At 39.8% G+C, this 22468-nt stretch overlaps 1 protein-coding gene across 2 annotated transcripts; it reads left to right on the top strand.

Annotated features, from left to right (window-relative positions):
* Window positions 1-120: 120 nt before the first annotated feature.
* TDP2 (tyrosyl-DNA phosphodiesterase 2) lies at window positions 121-21732 on the top strand. 2 transcript variants are annotated; one of them, XM_069095045.1, is made up of 7 exons: window positions 121-496; window positions 580-665; window positions 3983-4156; window positions 5200-5291; window positions 6233-6351; window positions 17101-17271; window positions 20715-21732. In XM_069095045.1, exons 1-7 carry the CDS (start codon window positions 248-250, stop codon window positions 20994-20996), a joined length of 1173 nt encoding a protein of 390 aa, XP_068951146.1. In that variant the 5' UTR covers window positions 121-247; the 3' UTR covers window positions 20997-21732. The 2 variants fall into 2 exon arrangements, with proteins under 2 accessions (XP_068951146.1, XP_068951147.1); XM_069095046.1 differs by lacking the exon at window positions 17101-17271.
* The last annotated feature ends 736 nt before the right edge of the window (window positions 21733-22468 follow it).

Below are 22468 nucleotides of genomic sequence, written 5' to 3' on the forward strand. Positions count from 1 at the left end.
CCACTTGAGTTCCGTAACACCGCGCTCTCCTCTGAACCTCCTAGGGATCCGCTAGAACCCTAACCCTGGTTCGTTCCACGCAGCCTAGACCTGGCCAGCCCCACGCAGGGCGCGCCCCCATTCCACTCCTCTGAGAGCAAGAAGGAGGGTTTAAAAGAGGAGAGAGGTGCGGTTTCCCAGACGGGCTGTTTGTGCAGCGCAGCGGAGGAGGAAGTGGCGCCTCGATCTGGACGCCGCTGGTCGGGCGATGCGCAGGCGGTTATTTGCAGTCTCCAGCGCCATGGATTTGGAAGACGCGCCGAGGGAGCTGGAGGAGGTGGAGAAGTTGGAGGCGTTGCAGGAAGCTGAAGGGTCGGGGGAGTCGGGGGAGCCAGAAGAGCAGGAGGAGCGTGTGTTGCAGGAGCGCCAGAGGCTGTGCGCCGAGTTCGCGGCGATTACGGGCCGCGGCTGCGATGTGGCTCAGTGCTACCTGGCGGAGAACGACTGGCAGATGGAAGTAAGCCCTCGCTCCCCTCTCTGGGGCCTCGGCCGTAGGCGGCTACGCGCGGCCGCCTCCATCCCTGTGCCTTTGCTTTTCAGAGGGCGCTTAACTCCTACTTCGAGTCGGGCGTGGACGAGGGAGAGCTGGACGCCAGGCCGAGGATGCCCCCGCACGCCCCCGTCTGGTGAGTGAGGGGTGGGGGGAGAGTGAGAGGGGGCGGTCAGGGTCATGGCTGTGTTCAATCTGATGTCTCCTCCCCGAGGCTTCGAGCATTTACTAAGAACCTCTTCTGGCACTGAGCGAGGGGCCGGAGATGCAAAGAAAGGAAGATCAGCCCCTGCTCCTTGCTACTATGTATACAGGTGCATTGCATGCAGGTATGCACACATATGCATATACACATATACGTATGTGTGTATATGCACTGGGTGGTACAGTGGATAGAGCACTTGTGTCTGGAGTCTGGAATACCTGAGTTAAAATTCGACCTCAGATGCTCATTAGCTGTGTGACCCTGGGCAAGTCACTTAACCTCTATTTACTTTAATCCTCTAAAGCTAACCACTTTAGTATCTTTGTCAAAAGTTAAACTCATATGGGTTCACAAACTACTGAACGACAAGAACAGTGCACATGTATGTGTATATATGGATGTACACATATGTGTGTATTGTGTATGTGTGTATATATGTGTATATATATATATATATAGATATAGATATACAGGAGGAATTGGAACTAATTTCAGAGGGAGGGCATCTGCAGGTGTCCATCCATCTTGAAATTCCATCTGGAAGGAGCTTTGGAAACCTAATGCAAGAATTTTTAAAGTGAGGTACTCCAAGAGATCACATCAAATAAATTTCAGGGGGTCCAGTAAACTTTAATGGGGGAAAATTACTTTCTTATTTCCTAAATTAACAAATTTAGCATTTCCTTCAGTTATGGAGGTAGGCAACAAAACATTGTCAGGAGGGATTTATAGGTTTACCTAGACTTCCAAAGGGGTTCCTGATCCAGGAAGTGTTTAGAATAACCCTGGTCTACTTCATTCTCTTCATTTTTATGAATGAGGAGGTTGAACTCTAGAGAGTTTAAAAAAATACAAACTTGGCCAATAAGGCCACACAAATCTATCTGTAAGTGAAAGAGGTGGAATTTGAACCCATGTTCAAATCTACTCCAGATCCAGTGCCTGATAACTGATGTTTGATATCCAGTCTGTTGCCAAGTTTTGTTATTTCTTCCTTCACAGAGTCTCTTGTAGTATATGACTCCTTTTCAGTAACACAGCTACCCCTGGACTAGATGGCTTTTGAGGTGTCTGCATCCTATCTCACCTCAACCCTTCTCTCCTGGATGGCTGCAGTAGCCATCAAATTGGTCTCCTTGCCTCAAGTCTCTCCCAAAACCCCAGTCCATATTCCAACTTATCTGCAAAATGATCTTCCTAAAAAATCTGACCATGTCACCTCCTTCCCCAATAAACCTGTTACCTCTAGATCAAACAGAAAATTTTCTGCCTAGCTTTTAAAGCTTTTCACAAGCATACCTCTTTCTGCCTGCTGTTCACAATTTGTTTGTTTCCTGCTGTTTTAGTCTTCTTAGACTTTACTTCCCTTCTAGTATTCTTAAGATTCCAGTGACCTCTGTCCTTCTTGCTATTCGTCACAACATTCCATCTCCCCACAGTGTGCCTTTTCCTGGCTGACTCTCATGACTGGAATACTCTTCCTCCTGACTTTCTGGCTTCCTTCAAGACTTAGCTCATATCCTACCTCCTGAAAGGGACTTTTCAAGGTTCACCCCTTCACTCACCCTCAGTAGAACCTTCTCTCTGAATTTATCCTTTTAGTTACTCTGTGTGTGTGTGTATATCTTGTATGTACAATTTTTTTTTTTTGCATGGTGTTTGCTCCTTTAGAATGTGAGCTCTTTGAGGGCAAGGACCTGTTTTTGTTTTTTCCTTTCCCTCAGCATACCTATCTAGTACATTGTAAAAGCTTAATAAATGCGTGTTGATTGATTCTCTTCAGGATAAGAGGCCAAGTATGGAAAGTTCTAAAGCTTCAGAAGGATTAACAATCACTTTAAATAGTTTGCACAGTGGTTTATATAAGTGATCTATCTCATTGACCCTCACTACAGTTCTTTGAGGTAGGTGCTATTATCCCTCCCATTTTACCAAGGAAGAAACTGAAACTCAGAGGAAGAAATGAAACTCAGAAACTGAACCTCACGGACCCTAATCTTTGCCCTGGAATACACAACTAATATATGTCTAAGGCTGAATTATAACACAGGTTTTTCTGATGCCAAGTTGAGGGATAGCCAAGATAAAAACCTTTGACTTAATCACTAATCCTTCAGGGGCATGAAGGAAGCTGGAAAAATAAAGCTTTGAATAAAAATTATGTAAACATTTGCTAAGCATCTGTTAGGGCATTGTCTACTCCCTTGAGAGGCAGTGGTTTGAAGTACAGATTAATAAGTCTAGTTATGTACCCAAGGGGTTCAGTCTAGTTAGGAGATATATGACACATACACACATACCTGCAACATAAATAGAACAGGACCAATACATAAGAATGGTACGAAGTGGTATATGAGTCTGAGGAAGTAAAGATTATTTACTACCTGGGGAGAGGAAAGCAGTTCTTGGGGAAAATGGCATTTGAAAGATTTGAGGAGAGCACCTACTCAGATTGGAACTTACTCAAGTGTTTATTTACATTAATTTTTTAATCAGAAGGTTCCTTAAATGCTCATTACTGTTTAACCTTTTAAGTCAAACATAAAAGCAAAGCTAGGCATTCGCTCTTAATGTTAATCTTTGAAAACCATGAACAACAATAATTATTAATATGTGAAAATGACAAAAATCTGGTGGGGCCAAGTTGGTTATTCCTTACCACTTTTTCTAACACAAACATTCCTTTGATAATACATCTTGAGTTACCTATCTCATTTTCTCCAGTAGACTGGATGAAGAAAAATTAAGACAGCCAATAACCTCACTGGACAAGAAAGGAAACTTGAGGCTAGAATGAAAATTTCAGAGTTGAATGAGTTTAAACATGCCACTGAGGGATGTTTAGAGAGCAGTCTGCCTATCATAAATGGTCAAATATATAGAGAAGGGGTTCTTAACCTATGGTATGTGGATCCCTGAGGGATCTTGTGTACATGGATGGAGAAAAAAAATCAAATCTGTTTGTACTTCTAATTGAAATTTAGCATTTCTTCAATTTTTGAATTTTTAAAATGAACTAAGAAATGGTCCATAGGCTTCACCAGATTGTAAGGTCCAGAACCACAGATTTAGAGAATATAGTTTAAATTACTTCAGTCATCTGAGTATATTGTATGTCTTCAGACAGATGCCTTAAGTCTTTTGTGCTTTGTTATGTTCCTCTGTAAAATGAAGGCAATAAAAGCTTTTAAAATAATTCTTAAATTATACATCACTTATAAAATTATTTTTCTTTCTATCCTTGCCAGCGTTGACCTGACAAATGAACCAGCAATTAATGTCACCAATACTGGTGTCAATATAGAGAATTGTGTCCAGAAAGAAGATGACAGTACATTTTCTTTAATTACATGGAATATTGATGGATTGGATATACACAATTTGCAAGATAGGGCTAAAGGCGTGTGTGAATATTTAGCTTTGTAAGTATTATTTACTTCTAATTATAACAGTCCTATACATTTACCTAACAACTTAATATTTCAAAGTGTTTTCACATCTGTTTTCTCATTTTATATATGTATATATATACGCATACATATATATAATATGCATATATGTGTAAAATTATCCCCGTTTTACAGATAAAAATTGAAACCTCTTTGAGAGGTTACGTACATGATGTCTGAGGTCACTGAGTTAAGTTAGAAGACCCAGAACTGAAACCTGATTCCCCAAAGAATAGTCTTTCCACTAAAATGCCTCACTTTTTGTATTTATATTCCATGCTAAAATAATTCTATGTTTTTAAGTACAAAGTATAATTCTAGAAAGAACATAATGCTCATGAGAACGTCTTTGCAAAGGAGTAAATGTCAAGTGTTTTCATAAGTCAGTATCAAAATATAGCTTGAGATGTAAAATTTCCCATGGAAAGAATGCTATATTCATTCAAAGAGGATTACATTTGTGCATATTTTTGAAGTTAACATCTCTAGAGGGATTTAATGTGAAAGTACCTTTTATGTTGCCTATTTGTTTATTGAGTATAGTATTGGGAAGTTTTTAATCCTAACTTAATTTCAGCAAAAGTAATTGCAGGGTCATTTTTGAGAATATAGGCTAGATAAAAAAAGTGAAAGATTTGGAAGAAAATTATAATTTTAAAGTTGCATTTTATTTAAGTTGGAATATTTAAATTAGATGGAAAGAAAGGTAAAAGTGATTCTTTACAGGTAACTTTGATTTCAAACCTTCATATGTGGTTTGCTATAACACTGTTTTTCCAATATTAGAAAAATGAATAGTTGGTGGTGTAATTTCTGTCCATGAATACCTTCCAATAGCCAATAAATATAGTAAGTTGTTAACAAAATTGTCTTCATTTTTGGAATTCTGGTAAAATGACAGCTTGTGTTTTTCTCAGTTATGGAGTAATAAGTTTTGGCCCCATTTCCTTGACTTTGTTCTAGTGAAATGTTATATTTGTTTATAGTCTTACAACAAACTCATTTTAAAAAATTAGGTACTCTCCAGATGTGGTATTTCTCCAAGAAGTGATTCCACCATACTACAGCTACCTAAAGAAAAGAGTAACCAGTTACACAATTATTCCAGGTAACACCTTTCTCATAATTTAGCTTACCTGTTAAGGGAGTGATTTTCAAAATATCCACCTCTTTAAAAACATCTTCCTTCCTCCCTCTTATTTGGAAAAGTGTCTCTTTTCTTAGTTGAAATATTTTAATCATTGATGTTAACTATACAGTGACTGGGAAGAAAGTGAATGTTTATCTGGTTCTTAGAATGGGATCGGCAATGAAATTCTTTTTTTTTTTTCCTTTTTGGAGGGCATTTGGGGTTAAGTGACTTGCCCAAGGTCATATGGCTAGTTTTTGTGTTGTGTCTGAATTCAGATTTGAACTCAGGTTGTCCTAGTCCATTCACTTCGCCACCTAGCCGCCCCAATGAAATTCTTTTTTAGGCAAATGACTTTAGTTTCTGGATTTTAAAATACTAACTTTAGAGATAGCTTCATCTTTGAAAAAAAAATAATAGTTGCACTAACAAGCAGTGCTTTTCTTAAAAGAATCTATGTGAGCATTTATAATTGTTTTTTGTACAATTCATGATAAAGGACATAAGATGAAGATAGGTTGGATTCAAATACTCTTGAAATCTGTTCTAGCCTTTAATTCTATCCTTTAGTAATCCTTTAGATCAGAGGTTTCAAACACCAACACTCCCAAGTGTTGCTGAACCCGATTAAACATAATTGGGAGGCATTTAACAAAATAAATTAAAATACAGTACAACATAGATAACATTTAATTTAAAATTTTTATTTTCAGATCCAGATTTTCTCCCTCCTTTACCCACTCCACCATTAAAAATACAAGAAATATGATATCCATTATACATAACATCATATTTTAAAACTAAGTTAGTATGTGATACAGTATAGATTAGTGGCTCCCATTTCTATTTGAATTTGACAGCACTGCTCTGAATGACCTATTCATGGAATGTAACTATCTTTTTAAAAAAAATATTTTAAGGTAATGAAGATGGCTATTTCACTGTAGTAATGTTGAAGAAGTCAAGAGTAAAGTTAATAAGCCATGAAATTACACCTTTTCCAACGACCCAGATGATGAGAAACCTTTTGTGTGTGCATGTAAGTGAACTTGTGAAGAAACTACCCTCTTCTTTGTAATTTCATAGAACCATGTTTTAATAAAAGTTTGCCTTTCTCTTTAAAATAGTTTCCTTTCAGTCATGAACTTAGATGAATGCTATGTCAAAATGAATTTGTTTGAAGGCATAGCCCTCCTGAGATAGATGGATTTAATTTAAATCTATATTTGCTTCCTGAAATAATTATTGCTAGTTCCTTAGGTAGTTGGTATCTTGATATTAAATGGTAAATTACCCTCAATTAACCAGCCAGTAATTGGAGAAAAAAATTTCTAAGGGAGGGGGATAGTTACTGGCAAGCTAAGCTTTTGTAGCTTTACTGAAGGCTTTAGATGAAGTGATTTCAAATGGCACTTTGTTTAGGAAGTAAAGACCTTTCCTGCTTGGACCTCACATAGCACCCCTCTCATTGCACAGTGCCCTGCACCTCTTAGATGTAGTAGGATCAATGTTTGTTAAATCTAACCAGTGTAAGATATATTCATTGTTTATAAGTACGTAACAGTAAATACTGAGGGAGATACATAAAAACCTTGGTTTTTAGTTTTTAGAAAACTTGGTTTTAAAAAAACCCTGGTTCCTGTCTTCATGGAGCTTACAGTCTGTTAGGGGCATGTAACCAAATATAAATGACTGTAATATATAACAGTACATGCAGATAGATAAGAAAGATATACTGTGTGAGTTCCAAGAGGGAAAGGCCATTAATAGGAGCCTTAGGGAAGACTTTCTGGAAGTGTCTGTTGAGTTGGTATATCAGCAATGCAATATTCACAATGCCTATGGAAATTATAGATATGCTGATGTAGTTATCATTCACAAAATATATCAGGCTTTCTATATGGGGGATAAAGAGAGAACGTTTATTAAAATACCAAAAGATTGAGTCCCAAAAGCAGAAAGTCAAAGCCATCAGAGTAGTTATGAAATTGGCACAGGTAGATAAAGTAGAAAGCACCTACATTCTCAAGCCTTTAAAACAGAACAGGCTACCTCAGGAAAAGGTCCTCCTCTCCCCACTCACAGCAACCACCCAGCATCCAGGAAGTGTGCTCCCAGCAGCTCCGGCCCCTGGCAGTCCTCAGCAGGAGTCCTTAGCAGAAACTCTAGCTGACTCAAAAAGGGGTTCACGCTTCCGCTGCCACTACCGCTGCTGCTGCCGCCGCCATCACCGCCACTGCTAACCACCGCAGGAACTCTAGCTTGGCTTCCACTTCCTCTTGCCCCACCCCTTCCTGCTACATCAGCAAGTCCAATGGGGCATGGAAGATCTTTAAATCCCATAACCCTTATATTCGGCTCCAAGATCTTTTATGTCCCTTACTTGGCAAAAATACATTAGGAATAACTGGTGCCAACAGAATTTCACAACAATATGACAAGGATAGCACACAATAAACACAGAAAACCATATTTTAGGGTGGGGCTTGAGCACAAGCTCCCCATCATTCCCCCACCTCAAACAAATGGGGCCCCAAAATCTTGTGGTAAGGGGTGAAGGTCTCTTCTTCCATGGCTACTTGCTGCTGAAATTGGATGTAGAGCTGTCCCTGTCCCAAGGGGTCCCATTTGAGAGGTCAGTTCTTAATATGCTTGATGCCAGGTCCAAGGGTGACACATCACAGTTGCAGACAGGGGGTGACATTCAGCTTAAGCTATCAGGCATCTACAGGTGGAAGGTACCAAGCCTGTGGAAACAAATCTAGCAAACAAGGTGAACAGACAAAAAATCAAGAAGAAGCAAAGAGACAATAACCAGACTATTGTAGCCTCACTCACGGTAGGATAAGTGAGTTAAGGGTACAATTTTGTAATCATCTTCTCCAGAATAAACAATAGTTACAGTGTTATCCCTCTCTTTAGCCTTTGGAACATCATCTGGCTTCCATTTTACCCATACTTTAGCTCCTGATTTTATTCTATCAGTAGAACCAAATCCTTGAGTTCCTCTGACAGTTATTTTGGAAGGAGGGTCAGTTTTTACAAGTGGTATTGTTTTACAAGGAACGATAATCACTTGAACTATCCTATCATTTTTATGAATCTGTATGGGCCCTTCACCTAAATTATGGAATGTCACAACAATTTCTCCTTGATAATTAGAATCTGTTACTCCAGCCAATACATGTATTCCTTGAGCTGCTAATCCTGATTTGGGTAAAATCTGTCCAAAGTGATTTTTAGGGATTCTTATGCATATCCCAGTGGAGATTTTTCTTATTTCTTTTCTGTCCAACCAAAAGTCCTCTAAACAATGTAAATCATACCCCGCCAAACCAGGTGTTCCTGGGTACGGTGCTGGGACATCTGGCCTCAAGGTCCAATACTCAATATTTGGGATCTTATGTGTTTGTTGTTTTCTATTTGCAGATTTGGGGTCATCATTCTGGCTAGAGGTGTACTTAATCCCAATGGTCTATTATTCAAATTACGTAAAGCCATGAACAAATTATCCTTCCAATGTTGATATGAATTATTGGAACTTAACTTCCTCAACTGTTCTTTCAGTAATCCATTCATTCTTTCAATTAACTCAGATGCTTCTGGATAATATGGAATATGATATATCCATTCTATATTGTTTAGTATACAATACTTCTTTATTTCATTGCCTTTGAAATGTGACCCATTGTCACTTTGAATCTGCATTGGGGTTCCATAATATAGACTTATGAGATCTAGAGTTTTACAAGTGTTTTTCTGGGTTGCATTCTTATAAGGACAAGCCACTAGTACACCTGAATAGGTGTCAACACAAGTACATATAAATCTGCATTCTTTATCTACTGGTAGTGGACCAATATAATCTATTTGCCAGATTTGGGCTGGGACTTCTCCTCTTACTATCTCTCCAGTTACTACCCAAGGAACAGTTCGCTCCTTTTCCAATTGACATATATGACATTCTTCTGCTATCTGTTTTAACAGTGAATGAGAGATACTAATACCTTGATCTTGTGCCCACTGGTGTGTGGCCTGGACCCCCAAATGGCCTGCTGTTTGGTGGACCCATTTTGCTAATACCAGATCATCAGTTGTTGTCAAAGTAGGCACAATATGTTCAGTAGCAATCTTTGCCAGTCGATCAGCATGAGCATTGTATTCACGTTCTGGCATGGTGAGGGCCACGTGAGCATCTACATGAAAAACTGACAAGTCAGTGACAAAGACATGTTCCAGATATCTTCCCATAATTCTTTGCCCCAGACTTGTTTGCCATGAATTTCCCAATTTTCATTTTTCCACATGGGCATCCATGTAGCTAACCCATTAGCTACCGCCCATGAATCAGTGAATATATGACACTGTCCTCCTTGTTCTATTTTGATGGCTTGATATACTGCCATAAGTTCAGCATATTGGCTACTTCTACCTATCCCAGTACTTTCCAAAGGCCTTCTAGTACATGGGTTATAGGCCACTGCTTTCCAATGTCTTTTTGGCCCAAATATTTGGCTGTCCCATCAGTAAACCATGCGTGTCTCTTTTGTTCCTCAGTTAATATGTCATATCCCTCATTCCATTTTACACTGGACTGTACCAACTGTTGCTTTGGCTCAGGGGGTATGTCATTCCTCTCAACTTCTACTTTTGCTACAGATTCATGTAGAGCAGAGACTCCGCTTTTGCCTGTTTTCGCTCTATTTTGAATATACCACTTCCATTTGATTATACTAGCCTCTTGGTCATGTCCAATTCTGTGAGAAACTGGGGTACTCATTACCCAGGTCATAATCGGGATTCCAGGTCTTAATATCACTTCATGGCCCAGAGTCAGTTGTTCAGTCTCCACCAAAGCCCAATATGCAGCTAACAACTGCTTTTCAAAAGGTGTATACTGGACTCCAGATGAAGGGAGTTTCCTACACCAAAATCCCAAAGGTATATTTCGGCTTTGTTATTTTTGCCATAAGCTCCAGTTTGCATAATCATCTTGTACAGTCACTTGCAATTCCACTGGACCATTTTGCATGGGCCACAAACCTAGGGCCAATTGTATGGCAGCCTTGGCTTCTTCAAAAGCTTTACTCTGCTCAAGTCCCCAATCGAATTTGTATTTCTTCTGTATGACTCTATATAAAGGTTTTAAAATCTGTCCCAAATGTGGAATGTGGTGCCTCCAGTATCCAAACAATCCTATGAACTTTTGGGCCTCCTTATTGGTAGGGGTAGGAAAATCCTGAATCTTTTGTCGGGCTTGAGGAAGAATCTCCCGTAGCCCCTTGCTCCATTGTATACCCAAAAATTTCCCATTTTGAGCTGGTCCTTGAACCTTTGCAGGGTTAATTTCCCACCCTTTACTTTTCATATGCTCAATTAGAAGGGTCAAACTCCTTTCTACTTCTTTTGCATCTTTTCCCTGCATCATGATATCATCAATGTAGTGGGCAAGCTGTACACCAGGTACTTTAATTCATCCAACTCTTCAGCCACAATCCTGTGACAAATAGTGGGGCTAACCTTTGTGGAAAGTGGGTGAAAGTATATTGTCTACCCTGCCAAGTGAAAGTGAATTGGTCCCATTGTTTAGGGTCTATTGGGATGGTGAAGAAGGCATTTGCCAAGTCAATAACTGCATACCAAGTCCCATCATATTTCTGGATCCTTTCTATTAAGGTGATGGTATCTGGAACAGCAGCATGCAAAGAAGGAGTCACCTTATTCAACTGTCTATAATCCACAGTCATTCTCCATGTCCCATCTGATTTTCTTACTGGCCAGACAAGATTATTCCATCTTGTGGTTGTAGGGACTAATACTTCTGCTTCAACATATTCCTTTATAGTAGTGGTAATTTCATCTTGCCCACCTGGCACATGATACTATTTTAAAGTAATTACTTCAGAAGGTTCAGGTAAAGTGATTGGGTCCATTTTTATTTTTCCCACTAAAACTATTAATTCCTATTTTCCTTACAGCAAATTGGTATCTCCCTTCAGGTCAATTCAGAGTCATGCCTTTCAATACATCTATTCCAATGATGTTTTCAGGAATGGATACAACAACCACAGCATATTCTTTCTTAGGTAACTGCCCGATTTTCATTGTTATTTTAACTTGTCTGGCTGATATTTCAGCCCCTCCTAGACCTGTGATTGTAATAGGAGTTCCATGTTTAAACTTATCAGGGTTTCCATAGATAAGTGTGGCCTCAGCCCCAGTATCAAGCAGTGCCCTAGTCACAGTAGTTGATCCATTCTTCCAATATATTGTTAAACCAATATGGGGTCTGCAATCTCTTCTGCAATATTTCTTTAATCTGGGCTGGGGCTTGGCCTATCTCCTAGTCTCCCTGAAGGTGGGGCAAACTTGGATACAAAGATTCAGATTCAGAAGTACCTGCAGGGCTGGTTCCTGCTTCCCTATTCATTCTAATGCTAAGTACCTTTTCTTGGTACAGCTTATTCAGCTCTTTAGTTGGAATACCATCTATTCTTCTAAAGTCCACCCCTGCTGTTAATAGAGCAGTAAACAGTTCGCTTCTTGTTGGTCTATTTTGTCGCTAAATCCTCTGGCTGTTTACTCTTCTCTCTTCAGGAAATTTGTCTTTTTCCAATTCCTTTAGGTCACTTAATTGTGAAATCTTATCCAGCACCTCTGAAAGAGGGTGCCCTATTTCTCCAATTAATAGAGTCAGAATTAGGTGCTTATAAGCAAGAAGGAGCCATCTTCACTATGATATTTCTATGAGGAACTCCTAGAGGGGGTATCATAATATGCATTTGCATCTCCAATCATGATAGTAATTTTCATTGCCTCCTCCTTTAGCTTTCTCATACAGTCTCTAAGTGAGTACCAGGGTCTGTTTCCCCTAGGCCACATAGATTCAGTAGGATATTGCTTTTTGCATCCCTCTGCAGCTAAAGCTAACAGATTAGTTTTGTTGTTACCTCCTTGCATATGGTGATCCCTAAAATCTTGGTGTACAAAAGGATTCTGACTGATACTTATGAATTTTAAGCAGTCTTCACTTCCAGTGTTATTCCTCTGGCGCCTTCATCAGTGATTCTTACTATCCAAGATACTAAAGACTCCCCCATTCTTTGGGTGAATCTACTCAATATATCAGTGATCTCATGTTGAGTGAAATCCTCAATTATCTCCTTGGACTCTGTTTTGCCCCAGTGGTTCTCCTGTCTTCTTCTTCGTGTGGGGAGAGCTTCTACATTAGAAGACTCCTCCATTCTCCTCACACACATTCTCCTGGAAGCTGTCAGGGCAACTCTGCCCAGCCTGTACAAAAGCTGCATGCACATTCCTTCTGCTAGTTTTTTGCTTCCTTTTAGCTACATGAACAGTAGCTTGTTCCTGGACCACATGAATCCCTCTAATTTGCTCTTCTGAATGCTGTGACACAGAAGAATCCTCAGGCAAACCAGCTGACTCCCTAGCCATCCGAGCTCTTTCCTCCAGCAGCTTATCCCTACTTTTACACATAAGGCAATAACTTGTTAGCAGGACCCAGCCTCTCCTGCACACTCCTCCCAGTTCTTTGCCTGGTTCTTTGGGTATTCCTTGCAAACATCTTTCCAAATCTCCACGTTCTCCCTCTTTTAACCTTGGTTCCCAGTTTTCACAGGGCCCTGTGCTTTTGGCCCATTCTCTGGCTAGAGAGGAATAAGGCAAATCCTCCCATCCTGGAATAGCTATTTCTCCCTCTAAAGCCCCACTGCTTCCAAATAGAGGCCTGACATTTTGTGATCCCATCCTGGTCGCCAAATATATCAGCAATGCAATATTCACAATGCTTACGGAAATTATAGATATGTTGATGTAGTTATCAATCACGAAATATATCAGGCTTTCTATATGGGGGTAAAGAGAGAACGTTTATTAAAATACCAAAAGACTGAGTCCCCAAACCAGAAAGTCAAAGCTATCAGAGTAGTTATGAAATTAGCACAGGTAGATAAAGTAGAAAGCACCCACATTCTCAAGCCTTTAAAACAGAACAGGCTACCTCAGGCAAAGGTCCTCCTCTCCCCACTCACAGCAACCACCCAGCATCCAGGAAGCGTGTTCCCAGCAGCTCCAGCCCCTGGCAGTCCTCAGCAGGAGTCCTTAGCAGAAATTCTGGCTGACTCAGAGGGGTTCATGCTGCTGCTGCCTCTGCTGCTGCTGCTGCTGCTGCTGCCACCGTCGCCGCCACTGCTAGCCACTGCAGGAACTCTAGCTTGGCTTCCACTTCCTCTTGCCCCACCCCTTCCTGCTACATCAGCAAGTCCAATGGGGCATGGAAGATCTTTAAATACCATAACCCTTACAGTTGGCTCTAGCTACTGACTCCCTACCCCAAGTCTTTTCTTCTCCAACTACTGACCCTTAAATCCTTCTGTATGTACTCTTAATCCCATCCCTTCCCATTTTCTTCAGCACATTGTCTCCACTCTCATCCCTATTTTCTCACTGATTTTCTGTCTGTCCCCATCTATTGGCTCGATCCTTGCTTCCTACAATGCACCCATGTTTCCCCATTCCTTAAAGTACCTTCACTTGGTCCAATGGTCCCTCTTAGCTATTGGCCAATATCTTTCCTCTTCTAAGCTAAAATGTTTGAGAAATCTGTCTGTAGTTGCTGTTTCCACTGTCTTTCCACTCACTGTCTTCTAAACAGCTTATGTTATGACCTCTGGCCTCATAATTCAACTAAAACTGCTCTTTCTAAAGTCAGTGTTCTTAGTTGCCAAATCTAATGACTTTTCTCAATCTTTTTAGTCATTCTTTATCCTTCTTGAGGGGGCATATAGGGGACTCAATGGATAGAGAGCACTGGGCCTGGAGTCTGGAAGACCTGCATTCAAATATGTACCTCAGACACTAACTGTGTTACCCTGAGCAGGTCACTTAACCTATATGTTTCAGTTCCTCATCTGTAAAATAAGCTGTAGAAGGAAATGGCAAACTGTTCTAGTATAAAACCCCACTGAAGAAATACTTAACAATTATCCTTCTTGACCTATTTACTGGCTTTGATACTGTCAGTGACCCTTTTCTCCTGGATGATGTTGTTCAGTCTCGTCTGACTCTGTGACCCCATTTGGAGTTTAATTGGGATAGATACTGGGGTGGTTTGCCATTTCTTTCTCTAGCTCATTTTGCAGATGAGGAAACTGAGGCAAACAGGGTTAAGTGACTTGTCCAGGATCACTAGTCAGTATCTGAGACCAGATTTGAACTCAGGTCTTCCAGACTCCAGGCTCTTATCTTCTGTGCCACCTCACTATCCTCTTTTTAAGTCTTCATGATATTGCTCTTTCCTGGTTCTCTTTGTTAATCTCTTTTTTTTGCTGGTTCTCTTGTTTGTGATATGGCCACCCACTGACAGTATCTCCAAAGGCTCTGTCCTAAACCTTTTTCTCTTTTCACTTTATACTGTCTCACTTGGTAATTTCATTTCTATGCACGTGATTCTCAAATCTGTATATCCAGTCATAATATCAGTCCTGAGCTACAGGTCTGCATTATCAACTGCCTTTTGGACATCTCAAATTGGAAAACCTTTAGGCATCTCAAACCTAGCATGTCTAAAACAGAATGCAACATCTTTCTTTTAAAAAAAAATTCATTCAGTTATTAAAAATTGGTTTTCTCTCTCTCCTACTCCTTCCATTTGGGGAAGAAAAAGATAAAAGAAATCTTGTATAAATACATAATCAGGCATTTCACATTTCACATCTTGTTAATATTATCAACCTTTCCCCTAAGCCCTTCCTAGATATTCTGTTGCTGAGTATACCACTATTCTCCCAGTCACCCTAGTCTTGTCAAATCTTGTCTACCTTCACAACATCTCCATCATATGTCCCTTTCTACTCATACAGACACCACCCTTATATGGGCCCTCATCACCACATGTACTATTGTAGTAGTCTTCTAAATGGTCTCCCTGTCTCAAGTCCCTTCCCATCTAATCTATCTTCTACTCAGCTACCAAAATGATTTTCTAGTGAACATCTGACCATGTCACCCCTTTACTCAATAAACTTCAGTGACTCCCTCTTTTAACTCTTATACTGACATTTTAAAGCCCTTCAAAATCTTGGGTCTTCCTCATTTTCCAGTCGTAATATTTTTCTCCCCTCTACATACTCTGTTCCTGCTACTTTGGCTTATTGGCTGATCCTTGGACATGACATCCCTCATTCCTTGAATACTTTTCTTTGCTAGCTCCTATTCCTAACTTTCCCGCTTTCCTCCAAGATTTAGATCAAATCCCACCTTCTGTGATTTTTGCTGTTTCACATTATCATTCCCTTTCCCTCTGCCATCCTGTTTTTCTTTGTATCTCCAGTGTTTAACACAACACAAATAGTAAGCTGTTAAAAGATTGTAGCACTAGTGCAGTATTCACAGAGCTGATGGCAACTGTAAATATGCTGGCATAGTTCACAGTCACAAAATATAACAGACTCTCCATTATAAGACAGAAGCAAAACATTGATTCAGACCAAAAAACCAAATCCCAACACCAGGAAACTGAATCCATCATAGCAGTGTAGAAATTAATACACCATAACACAGAATAGAGCCACACCATCCTTTAGCCTTCCCACAAACCAGCACTCATAAGCCTAGCTGTCTGCCTGGGTGCATCCTCTCCTTCCTCTAGCTCTGACTGCTCTGACTCCCAGCTTCCTGTGGGCTCTGCTCCACCCTTCAGCAAATCCTCCCACCATAGACTCTGTGTCATTACATTAGCCTATTAGGGGGCAGGGAAGATCTTCAGATTTCCTTAGGCTTATTAAGGGGCAGGGAAGATCTTCAAATTCCCATTACCATTACATAGATGCTTATTGACTTGACTGTATGAGTACAAAATGTGGGTTTTTTTGGGGGGAGGTTCAGGGGCAGTGTAAGAGTCCATTTTTCATGGAAAAAGATCTGAACTGTGAGAAAAGGTCTGATGGTTTTAGTGATGTCTTCTCTCATTATGAGGATGACATGGTAACCCAAAATATCAACATTACCTTGAGCTGCATTAAAAGCCATCATGCCAGAATAAGAGAGGTAATAGTTCTTCTGTACTCTGTCCTGGTCAGATCATACCTGGAGTTCAGGTCTGACTGCCACATTTTAGACAGGATACCAGTATACTTGGAGTCATGTACAGAAGAAGGTAAAAGACTTGGAGGTAATGCCCCATGAAAAGGAGCTCATATTGTTGAGTATGTCATACAGAAGACGAGCTGGGGATATGAGAGTTTTCTTCTTGGCCCCAGAGAATAGAACTAACAGTTAGCTATGTCTAAAAGTGGAATGAATTGTCTTGGGAGAGTGTGGGTTCTTTCTCAGTGAATTTCTCCAATTGGAGGCTAGCTGACTTCTTGTCAAGGGTGTTAATAGGTAGCCAATTCTTTGTATTTTTTCAAGTTTGGCTTTAAAAAATAAAGGAGTGGAATCCATCTAGCTGTTTACCATTCCGTTTCTTATCTCTTCTTTCCATACCCTTCTTGAGAAAGTTCACTTTCTTGCTACTTTCTCTCTTCCCCCTTATAATGACTCCTAACCCTGCCCCTCCATTCTGTTATAATCACTGCCCTTTTTTTATACCCTATATTTTCTTGTCTCCTTAACTGTGCTGATGCTGTTCCTTATCTGTTGATAGTAATAGTGATTTGATGATTTAGTGAACTTTTGAGTAACCCTCAGACCTCTGATTAAAGTTTAGCATTGGATATTAAAATAGGCAGACTGCAACTTATTTCTGGGGGGTACTATTCTGTTGCAGGTGACTATATGTGGCAATGAATTTTGCCTTTTGAACTCACACTTCGAGAGCACCAGAAACCATGCTCGGGAAAGGATGAATCAGCTAAAAATGGTGTTAAAGAAAATGCAAGAAGTCCCAGAGTCAGTTACAGTTATATTTGGAGGAGATACAAATTTAAGGGACCATGAAGTGAGTTACAATGTATCATTTCAGTGTTTCATGTGGTAAACTAGTTAATTTGTTTTTCTTTTCTCTCTTATGTGACCACAGAATTTCAGAGTTGTGAGGAACTTTGGTGGTTTTCTAGTTGAGTTTATAACTGAGAATAATCATCTCTGCAGCTGGTGGTCATCCAGATGACTTGAAGAGCTACAAATGAAGGGCTTCTTCCCAAGAAAGCACATTCTACTTTGAAGTAGCTCCAGTTGTTAGGAAACTTTTCTTACCTGATTCAATCAGCAAGTATTTATTAAGCCTCTCCTGTGGGCCAGGGATTATACTAAACACTGGGGATAAACATATAAACCAGAGGCAAATCAGTCCTTACCCTGAAAGAGCTTACCTTCTATTTGAGAGGACCCTTGTTACTTCTTTGCAGTAATAATTGATAATTTGACTAATCCTATTAAGCCTGGGTCTTTAATTGATCTGTTATATGCACAAACAGTTATGTATATCAGCCTAATTCTGCAATTATTTACTGAGTTGTCTGCTATGTGCCAAGTACTCTTTTAGGATGAATGGGGTATGTGAAAAAGTGTAAGACATGATCATTGACCATAAAAACCTCATAATCTTGTTAGAGAAACAAACATGAACTAGGTAGTGATCTGAGAGTTTATGATTTAAAGTACCAAAAGAAGTCATATAGACAGTACCTGCTGTAGGAGTGGAGCAAGGAACAGTCAGCAAGGACTTGAGTAGTCAAGGAAGTCTTGAGAGTGGCAGTATGTTCTTGTGGACAGAATCTTAGACAAGGTGTCAGAAAGACCTGGCTACCAATGCTTTTTCAGACACATTGAGATGTTTGACCACTTAGCTTCTGGGAGACTAGACTAAGTGACCACTAAGGTCCCTCCTAGCTCTGAATCCATGGTCCTGTGGTTTGAGGTGGTGGCTTGGTTTGGGCCTTAAAAGGGTGGGTGAGAGCTGGATAAGCAGAGAATAAGGAGGTGGGAAAGGACATTGCATAGGAGAGGGGAAGAAAGGAAACAAGCATTTATTAAGTGCGTACTGTGTGCCAGGCACTTTAAGTACTTTACAAATATTATCTCATTTGATCCTCACACCTTGGGAGGTAGATGCTATTTTTTGCTTTTTGGAGGGCAATTGGGCTTAAGTGACTTGCCCCAGTTCACACGGCTAGTAATTGTGTCAAGTGTCTGAGGCTGGATTTGAGCTCAGGTCCTCCTGACTCCAGGGCTGGTGCTCTATTCACTGTGCCACCTAGTTGCCCCAGTAGATGCTATTATTATCAAGCCCACTTTATAGTTGATGAAACTGAGGCAGACAAGTTGTGACTTACTTGCTCCAGGCTCACTCACTAAGTGCCTGAGGCTGGATTCTAGCTCATTTCTTGACTTCAGGCCCAGTGCTCTATCCACTGTGCTACCTTAGCTTCCAGGGAGCTGTGTAAGCCAAGACCTAACTGTAGGTAGTGCCCAGTAGGGTATATTTGGGAAAGAAAGGAAAACCTGGCCTGATTAAAGCCAAATTGCTGTGGTGGGAGTGAGAGAAAGTTGGGATAGATGCAGTTAAACTGGTCATGGCCTCAAAGCTATTCTGAGGACTCAGACCCTTGAGTTTACTGTGTGCAGTGAAGGTTTTATGTTCCATTGGAAATATATCAGGGATTCTAGCTAATAGGGCTTAAAACTGAAACTGCTGCTCTTTCTCTCAGGCTTTCCCATATCATGGCTAATCAATTAAGAGTTGCCTGAGAAGCATCCAAGTGGGCACTGTATAAGTGAGAAGCATCTGTAACAGGAAGGAAGGCCTGTTCTAAAAATATAAACTCCCTAGAGAATAGGACTGTCTTTTGTTTCCATTTTTTCTGCCTTTTGTATATTCCATGCTATGCTTGGCATATGATGGTGACCCCCATAAATTTTATAGGGTTAGTCTTGGCTTTGCTCTGTAGTTTATGTCAGTGAGATTGAACTGAAATGTAGGTATTTATTCACTTCTGCTTCACCACAAAAGGGCATTCTAGGTAAATTAAACTTCCCGTTCTGTGGTCAGCTGCCTCTCCAAATAAAATTGATAATTTTCTTCTCCAATCCCAGTGAATTTATACCTTAGCTGACATAACTAAGACTATTTAAGACCAGACTTTTTCTGAGACTCCTGGCAGTCTTTAAATGTAATATATCATGGTTTAGTGTGGTGTCATATGTGCCCAACTTAGGGTCCCAGCGAGACTAGGTGTGACCTTTCACAGATCACCTGACCTCTTTAAACTTGTTTCCTTATCTATAAAATGGGAAAATCAGGGCATTCCTGAGGGAAGTGCATTGTGAACAAAGTGCTGGATTTCTGTCTAAATGGAGGTTTTCATTAGAGCAGTTCTCTTTATTGATGCTCAGATGAATTATGGTGCTCTTCCTAGTTTCCTTCAAAGCTCAGCTCAAGTGCTACGTCTTACGTGAAGTTTTTCCTGATACTCTCAACTTGTAGCGTTTGACTTCTCAGATTGCCTTGGATTTATTTTGAACTTAGTTAGAAGCATATGTGTTATCTTCTCTGGTGGATTGGAAGGCAAGGATTGTTTGATTCTTAATCTTTGTATCCCCGGTGTCTACCATAGTACTTGGCATATAATAGACGTGTGATAGTGCCTCAAGAAAAAAATACAGTGAGTCTTAGAAAAACTGCAAGAATCTTGAGGGAGGAAAAATGTAACTGGAGCATGCTCGGAACATAATACAGGGTGTCAGTTGCTGAACTTTTTTCAAGTCAGGGTTGAAGATTTGCCTTTTTCATTCTAGACCATCAAACAAAATAATTTGGATTACAAAGGAAACCTATTATTGTGAAACACAATTGTCAATTTTTTTTTTAAAAGCATGTTCATGGACTCCAGGTCAAGAGTCCTTGGTGATATACTCCTGTGATCCCTGCTGTTAGGGCAGGCTGTGGCTGGTGGATCGCTTGAGTTTGGGAGTTCTGAGCTGAAGTCTGCTAAACTGATTGGGTGTCTGCACTAAGGCCAGCACCAATGTGATAAGCCCCAGGTCAGAAGTAGAGTAGGTCAAAGCTTTCATGCTGATCAGAATTAGGGTCAGGCCCATATATGACTACTGGATTTTTAGCCTGAGTTGGGGAGACCTAGTGTCTAAAAATAAAAGTTGAAAAATAAAAACAACAAAGAATCCTTGCCCTATGATGAGGGAAATGGAGGAAAGTTTCACAAAGCAGCAAGTTATTTACCCTTTTTTCAGCCTAACTCAGGAGTAAATACTTGTGCTTTTTCCTGTAACTGTATAGCAGTTAATTTTATATTGAGTTATCTAAGTATTTTGTAAACAAATGGTTTAACTGTTTTAATATTAAATGTTGCATCTAAGCAAAGTGAACAGATTTTTTAGACTGCAAAAAAAAAAATTGATGAAAGGTTTCCCCTTCTTTTTTAGGTTTCTAAATCAGGTGGCTTGCCAGAAAAAATTTTGGACGTTTGGGAGTTTTTGGGCAAACCTGAGCACTGCCGTTATACTTGGGATACACAAGCCAACTCTAATTTGGCAATAGAGGCCACCTGCAAACTACGGTTTGATAGAATATTTTTTAGACCTGCAGCAGATGGTTGTCACATTGTTCCACGAAATTTGGATTTAATAGGGTTAGAAAAACTGGACTGTGGTAGATTTCCCAGTGATCATTGGGGTCTTCTGTGTGGGTTTGATGTAATACTGTGAATATTTTTTAGATACGTAAATTTTGTAAGTCTATTGTACAGTTTTCTATCAGATTCCTTGCAAATACTTGATGATGTTTTGAACCTCTTTGTAAAAATGTGTTCAATATCACCTAAAAGGCTGGATCTTTACTGCTCTATTATTGTTTCTCTTTGTAAATTCACCCTACATATTTTTCAAAAGTCTACTTTTTTTCTCCCCTCTAAGAACTGTACCTTTTAAGTAAAAGAGCTTTTTGGCCTTTTTATTTTTCCTCTAGTCTGTGTGATTGGTCTGAATGAAATGAAGACATAGGTTGCTAAGTCCCTAGCTCTGGTACTGCTGCTACCATTGCTGTAAACTTTCTTGGTAATGGGACTTTGGCTTTCCTTGTCTTCATCTTGGCCGTTTCCTTAATAGGCTACTGAAAGGATAGCTTGAGTAAATTACAATGAGAAATGGGATACATTTGTTTTCATTCTGTCTCCCTAAATTAACAAAGGAAATAATGTGTAATGGTAAAAGGCAAATGGAATTTACACATCACTGTATTTCCTCTGTAGTGACAGTGCAGGAGGAAAAGGAAAATGTAAACATAAATAATCTCAGAAAATTGGATAATGTGATTAATCCAATCATTTAATAAGTCATGAAACATGTAAGAATATATCTAGTTAGGTATGTGAAAAAATTACCTTATATTTTGAATTAAACTGTATTTTTAATTAAAGAGTAATAAAGAACCACTATTACTGTCTACTTTTGAGTCACATAGAATCTAAGCTGATTTTCTCTCCCATTATTTGACCCTAGAACAGACTTGAAAAAAAAGATTGAATTCAGATAGATTTAAAAAATGAAACCATTTCTGAACAACATGTTTTGGATAATCTGCTTTCATGGGTAAATGTAGAAGCAAAAAAAAAAAAAAAGACTAAGTTATGGAACAGTTATTTATCTGTATCTGAGGAGATTTTGCTCACTAGGAACTCCCTGGTAGAATCCCAGATCTAGACAAAGTAACAACAAAATAGACAAAATAATAAAATAGTAATCATACCAAAAATAACAATCATCTATGTAGTTCCATGAGCTTTACATTTACTCTCCAACACAACTCCTGACCAGCACAAATTCCTCTCATTCTTATTTCTATTTATTTATTTATTTAATTATTTTTGAGCAATTGGGGTTAAGTAACTTGCTCAAGGTTACATGGCCAGTTATTTTTTTGTGTGTGTGTGTGGGTGTTAAGTGTCTGAGGCCAGAACTGATCCTGGGTCCTCCCAACTCTGGGGCCAGTGCTCTTACTCACTGGGCCACCTAACTGCCCCTCATTCTTATTTTTTACAGCAGAGGAAACTGAGACTCAGAAACTACAGAGCTGAGGAGCCCTCTCATCACTGCAGTGGGAGGGTTAGCTAATACCTTCCTGGGTGTTAGTGGGCATCAAGCTGAAATCATAGCCTTGTGGAAAGGAAATTCAGAAGAGG

This window comes from Petaurus breviceps, unplaced genomic scaffold (genome assembly GCF_028583685.1).
Source record: "Petaurus breviceps papuanus isolate PSGF00001 unplaced genomic scaffold, PetGlider_PUasm1.0 224, whole genome shotgun sequence".
In the NCBI taxonomy this organism is placed as follows: domain Eukaryota; kingdom Metazoa; phylum Chordata; class Mammalia; order Diprotodontia; family Petauridae; genus Petaurus; species Petaurus breviceps.